A 7,282-nucleotide genomic window follows, 5' to 3' on the forward strand; every position below is an offset into this window, starting at 1 on the left:
AATATACTCTCTCCTCTTCTTGCATGTCCATCTCCCTATTTTCATTCCCCTTTCACCATTATCAGCATACTACTCACTTATCTGCTTAATTGTCCATCAGTACTTTACTCATCATCGTTTTCATTCTTTTTTTCTTTCAATTCTCATATCATCAATCTATACACTGACAAAAATGAATAAGCCAGACACGTCATATGGGGTATGTAAATTTATTATATTTTTATCACACCATAATTACATGAACAAAACAATATATACATATTGATAGATGGAACACAAATAATATGTAATTTAGATATAGTTATATTGACCTGCAGATTATGATCTTGCACAATTACACTTTGCTGTATCTTTTTTTTTTTTTTTTTTTTACAAATAATGTATCATAATGATTAAAATAAATGTATGTACACTGAAATGAAAAAAAAAAAAAAATGTAATTCATACCTTCTTAAAGTAAATTTCATGACTTTATCATGTTTGCAATTTTAAACAGTACCAAACAGGATAACAAAATCAAATTACACGTTGGTTGTTTTTACAATATTACGGACAAAGTCAAAGCCTAACTTAATTTCTTCTTTTTTTTTTACTTTAGAGACGAGAAGTACAAACGAGAATACATTTTCAATTAAAGCAATCGCAATTCGAATCATATAAAAGAGGATTGTATAATGACTATCACTCTACTACATTTCATACAGTATTTTAAAAGTGTAAAACTAATAGGTAAATATTTACAAAACTTTATACTGTGAAAAGAAATATGTGTTGTTTCTTATGTTGCATATACAAGAATAGCATGTAACTATATCAATGATGAATTCACCGTTATGATTTTTCACTAAACATGTTCTTGGTAACATCCCCAAATATTCAATACATCTTTTAAACAAACTTTACTGAATGCAATTAACTATCAGATGATGTTTCGTTTACATCCATAAATCTGTGAAATACCAACGTATACATGGTACATGTACATTTTAAGGTACATATGATTATCTGAATCAAAATACAAGTCAACTCGGATTGTAATACAAAAATATAACATTATGCTATATTCAACAACAACAAAGTACATCGTCAGGTTTGATACAATAATGAAATATTCTTAAGACCATTCTCTTATTTCAAATGGATGAAAGCAAATTGTTGCAAAGGGGTTTATTATATTTTGTGAAAGTAAATTGTATTCTAATAATTGTGAACTCAATATACATTATTGAAAACAGATTGTGAAAGCAAAGTGTGCAACATTTCGTAAAAGTTACTTTTACTTCAGCAATTGTGAATTCATATTGTTGAAAAGAATTGTTAAAAAACAATTGCTCCAATTAAAGAGTGTGTAAATGTACCACAAAAATCAATAAAATTTTGATTTGAACACCATTACCTTTTATACATAATTCCTAATCCACAGGATTACTCTCAACTAACATGGTATACAAATAGTTTACCAAAGGAAATTTTTTTTGCAGGTTATTTTCCAAAATGTATGAATTTGACACGGATATATCACAGCTAACTTTTAAATTCAATGCATTGAAGAGGGAATGTTCTGATAGAAAGTTTGGATGGAATAAAAATTGCAAATGTCAGATATCTTAGTAGGTAGTGGATACATTATCATCCAATACTTTTCTTTTTGGATAGAAATAGGTGAATGCATTCTTTATTTGAGAGTAGGTGGAGATTCCATTTTGGACAACGCGAAAACCTTTGTTTACACCACTCCCAGCAACTTGTGAACGAAGAACGTTCAAGTACACATCTTTTGTTATGTTATTTTGCTTGTTATTAACACCCTTGCAGCTGAATTTGTCAGTAGCACCAAAGCAATAATAAGTTTTACTGCAGAGGGCTATGATTCCATCGCCTTTCCACTCTACTTTGAACAACCCATGAGTTCTCTTATCATATCGAGCATTCTCCAGGGTATCATTTCGAGGGAACCAGTTGGCTTTGTCTTTTTCGTATCTTTCCCTCATACATGGTTTGATTATGTCATCGAAAGAATCGGATGAAATGGCGATGTAAGCGGAATCTGTGTCCATTTCACACATTTGAAAATCGGATGGCTCAACATATTTTAGCAGAAAGTCATAATAGAACTGTAGCATGCGCAGTTTGGCCAACTGGTATACAGCATGACTAATCTGAACTGGCAGGTCCATATTGACCTTTCGTTTAGCCATATCAACTTCATAGCAATTGTCAGAGATTGGGTTTAGATCCCTGAAAAGGGTATTGTTGACATGTTTCTGGGCTTTAGCCTCATCACAGACATTAACATTTCGATGTATTTCCTTATTAGTAATCGTCTTGTCGTAAGACGAATTGCATTTCAGCTTCATGGTGTCGGCGATAATGCTCTTCGAGGGATCAACATCACCTTTGCGTCGAGCTTTTGAAACGCTTTCACCAAAGTGCTTGAAGCAGGCAACTGGTTTGTACTCAATGAATCGGTGGATCTTGCTGACCACCAATCCATGGTTTACGTACCATCTTAGAAGTGGTGTGTAGAGCAGAATGTTCTTACCAAACATACTACCGATCAGACTACGCCTTGGAGTTTTCATGATACCATGTTCCTTGGCATAGAATCCCATCACATCTCCGATATCTCCTCTAGATATATCCACATTTTTGAAAATAGGACACATTTCAGAGAAGTTTTCCCTGAGATGATCAGGGACCTTAATATCACACTGTACAAACCCAAACAGGGCACCATGATGAATAGCAGAGAGAAGGTTGTCTTGGGTTAATCCCTTGACGGTATTTAGGAGGGGAAAGTCTTTGTAAGAAATGCACTGAGCTTGGGATCAGTTTTACGCATTTTTTTATATTGGCATTCCCAGATGGAGATGTATTCGTATCACAACCCTTCTACATATTCTTGTTTCTCTTGAGTCTTTTTGAGTAAGTCTGCCATAGACTTCCCAAGCTTCGTATTTTTGGTCTGGTCTTTATTCAGATGGCATGAATGTCCATGGAAGTAACATCCATGGAATTCAAATACCTGTTTAGTTTGAGCACAAAAAACATCGACAGGGAGCTGAAGGGGACCAACTCTCTTTTTTGAATGATTACCTGCATGTCGGATAGGGATCTGTAGAGAGGAAACTTGATATTGAAGCCATTCTTGAGCGATTGGATGCCTATTTTCAGGCTTGAAATCATTATCTGCCCTTCGTCTGACAAAGTGCCCTGTTGGCATATTTTGCATTATTGCATGCAGGTACAAGGCATTTGCATCGAAACATATGAGCTTTTCACATGGCTTGCCCCCACGAATCGTTGTTTCACCACGTTCATGATACCTATGAAATATAATGGATGGACCTCCTACCAGATTATCGCGGAAAGTATAATAAAGATCCTTGTCTTTCTCAGAGATTACGCTGAAATTTGTATCTGGACTACACTTCATGAGGTATTTTATGGTGAGTCCAGGTACAGAAATACCATCTTTGAACAGATCGATTTTAAGATTCTTGTAAAAATCGCGCATTTTCTCTACCGCCTCAATGAACGGTGTAACATCGAGGTTATTGTACCATATTAGATAATCTCTTAGACTTCTCATGTTATTCTCTTTCCAGATTCGCTGACAGTATTAATATTGGTCTTGTGATAAAGCAGTATGATTGAGATTGTTGCTGAAAGTTTCAATAAGGGGAAGTTCAGGTATTTTGAGTTTTTCCAGACAATCTACCCACCCGTGAGGAAAGAAACCTTTCATTTGTTCACAGTCATATGCTTTAAGAAAGGCTGCGTATGAAAAGCCAGGTGCAAGAAAGTTAGAAATATCAAGAAACTGAAGGTGCTTTGATTTTAGAGCCATATGATTATGGTTCCGCTTGATGACGTAATCAACAGAATCAAACTGTAGAAGTGAAGGATAGAGGTATTGTTTGATGGCATTGATATCATACCTCCCGGAATTGGACCCAACCACAGGGAGTTCTATGATATGGTTCATGAAACGCTTCTTCAATCTCTGAAGATGTGTAGCTTTGTGAGGCGTTTCATTGTTTGCCTTCTGCCAACTCTCGTATTCTTGTATTGTTTCATCTAATTTTTCAATCACATCCTGGTAAGAAGATTCTAGGAGAGAGCAGGAGGTACAATATCGAGTCATCAATTAATTTTTGGCAGTCTCCATCAGACACTTGGCAGTATGGTTCTGTGTACCCAGGAATATTTGAGTTGATACTCATGCTCATAGGGATGTGTCTTGAGGTAAACATTAGTTTTTCAGTTGGAGCATTGTTGGTATCTATATTATTGTCAATCTTCTCGAGATAGGATTCCATGTCAAATGTGGCAAAGTATGGAAAGTAGCGCCGTTCTTCTTCGACAGAGATGTCTTCCTCAGCCAGCTCTTCCCATATGGTCAAAGGGTTATGGAATGTAGCCCTGCCCGTGGGGAAAATATGCTTGGTGGCTGTAGAAGTACATATTTTCTCGTGTCGATGAAGTGATTTACGGGTTTTTCATAGTTTGTCACATGTACGACATTGATAGTTTTGACAATATCTGTCAATATCTGAGATGAAACTAAAATGGTTTTCATATAGATTGACATACATTGTTTCCGGAAACTTGTCCAGTCCTCGTCTCACGAGCTTAGCAGCAACTGTACTTTCACTATTTACCAATTCACCTTCATTTTCAAGAGGAATATTATCACCGTTGGTACATTCGACTGGCTGTAATTCGTACACCATGATTTTAATCTTGAAGAATTCTTCGACTTTTTCCAATTTGCTTAGATCTATTCCTTCAAAATCTGAATTTTGTATGTGAGGCACATACTGTTTAAATAATCTTTTAGCTGTAGTTTCAAGACCATGAGAATTAGCACCTTGAAATAGAGCTAAACATCTAAAAATGCATAAGTTATCATCATACATCTGGCAATCCCTATAACTTCATAAATATCGACGTCACGGTAACCGAGCGATAATCACTCTTTCTCTTAGTTTCTTAGCGTCGGGAGCAATGACGGCGGACTTCCACAAATCAAGGACGGTGTGCATTATCAGCGACTTTTTTAACAATGTAACAATGTATTATACGGGGCTGCAAGCTGATGAGTGCATTATTTGAGAAACTTCCCAGTGACATAATCAGGACCACTCGCTTTGCGTGGATTGACTTGCTTTATTGATTCACTAATTGTCTCTGTCCTTGCCCTTTGCGTCGGTCGACAAGAATATGGATCATCAAGGGTTTCGAATTCCCCGTCATTTTATTTTTCAAATTGATAAAAGAATCGTTTCAATTCATCGGCCTTGCTATAGGGATGACTTGCAAATGAAACAAGGAAATGATTCTTGATTTTTTAATTATAATGCCATTTTTTATAAACTATTTTTCTTTTTTATATTCTTACCTTTATCATTTGTTTCAAAATGTTTAAAGGTCAAACCGTTAACCAAAATGTAATTATTAAAGATTTTGATATTGTTGAATAAAATATGTTCTACAAAAAACAGATTTGAACTGTCAAAGATTTTAACAATACTTCAGAGAATTTATCATTCTTGATAATCTGTATGATGCTACAGATTCGAAATTATTTTTACCTATTAAGAAAACATCGTACTAGTTTGTTTATTTATTTCACATGCAGTCGCATTTGGATCTTATCAGATTCAAGCCGAGCTAGTACCAATAATCAAAAATAAACTTGAGACCACCAATTGATGCTCAACTCTCAACATCTCGGTGGCAGGCACACCGTCATTCTCCAAAACGTCATATACATGTAGATCTCCTTCCAAAGCGACTGCATGGTCAGTAAACTGTTCGGATATCCTGTTACACATTGTAGGTAACGGGTAGGGTCCCTGTAATAAATGACCTTTTTTGGCGCTCGAAAATCTCTTCAGCCTTTTTATATAACGCTATATCATGTCGGAGAGCATAAATCACATCTGGATCATCTTTAATTTTTTTGATAGAGATAGAAATAGTTTGAGTTGTGTTTTCCCCTTTGATTATTCTATTTGTTAATGTTCTATAGTTTGACTTGTTTTTTTTTTGGCCTGAACATTTCTTAGGGAAAGGTAATTGGTAAACCTTTTCAAGCATTGCGAGAGTAAGGTCATAGTGTTTGACCAGTCCAATAACAGAAAACCATTTTTCCAGATTACTGACACAGTAGTCAAGAATTTTGTCCATGTTGGCTTGTGTCAGAGAATGATTAAGAATAACCTTTTGCTTGAACCAGCATGGTGAACGTGAAAAGGTGGTTCCGTTGCTGTGATGTATCTTTCCCAAGCCCAGCTTTGCATATTCAGGGTTTTCACCGCAGAACCATGGTTTCACCATCAGCTGTCTGAAAAAATAACTGCCTTGATGGATGGCCCACTCTTTGAGGGTTGCGTTCCAGGGATCTAGTCCTTCGCATAACTGATCTTTGGCCCTTCTGCAGTATGCAAACGACGATACAAGCCTTTCGTATGGATCTCTCAAGACAGTAAAATAAGAACAGCTTTTATTGCTGAATGCATCACATATCCCAAACGTATAATCGCCCATTAGAATGCTATATTTTGTTCCAGTTTCTATGTCTTTTTCTATCTCCTCTCTTGCTTGCTTCACCTGTTTGACTAGTCCTGGAACGGAGCGGTTAGACGCAACTTGAAACAGGCAATCTTTAGTTGTGGTTCCTGCTGCTTTATTGAGATGTAAGTACACAAGGATACCGTCAGTGAATCTATTTTTATCCGGTCTCTTTTCTAGCGTAGTAAAATAATTAGGTAGCAAGTTCTTTGCATCAGGCAGCCATTCCTTTATATTATTCTTAATATGTGGGGATGTTATCAGTCCAGAGTCTTGGGTGTCAGGAGATGTGGATGATATTTTTTTGCTTGCGTCGGTGATGCCCGGTAATCTATGAAATCAATATGAATATATTAATACAAAGAGTGATAATGATAATAATAATAATGCATCTCCTATATAGCGCATAATAAACATATATTTTATTCTATGCGCTTTACAACAAAATAAATAAAAATACATATGAAAAATATTATCAAAGTAGTAGACCTATAAATTACGGAAATTACCTAATAGTTACACTTACAATTGTTACAAATAAAAATTATTACCAATAATACACCTAATTATGAGTTTCAGAAAAAAAAATGGTTTTGAGTAAGGACTTGAAAGTTTGATAAGTAGACGACTGTCTGATGTGTAGGGGTAACTGCCTTAGCAGCTCGCGAGCATGTTGTTGGTAAGACGGGTAAATCTATAGTTT

General features: G+C 35.6%; 1 protein-coding gene across 1 annotated transcript; it reads right to left on the reverse strand.

Moving 5' to 3' along the window:
* Positions 1-201: 201 nt before the first annotated feature.
* LOC129279673 (uncharacterized) lies at positions 202-6,911 on the reverse strand. The gene has a single exon (XM_054915776.2). It carries the CDS (start codon positions 2,664-2,666, stop codon positions 1,608-1,610), a length of 1,059 nt encoding a protein of 352 aa, XP_054771751.2. The 5' UTR covers positions 2,667-6,911; the 3' UTR covers positions 202-1,607.
* Positions 6,912-7,282: the final 371 nt, after the last annotated feature.

This window comes from Lytechinus pictus, unplaced genomic scaffold (genome assembly GCF_037042905.1).
Source record: "Lytechinus pictus isolate F3 Inbred unplaced genomic scaffold, Lp3.0 scaffold_29, whole genome shotgun sequence".
NCBI lineage: Eukaryota > Metazoa > Echinodermata > Echinoidea > Temnopleuroida > Toxopneustidae > Lytechinus > Lytechinus pictus.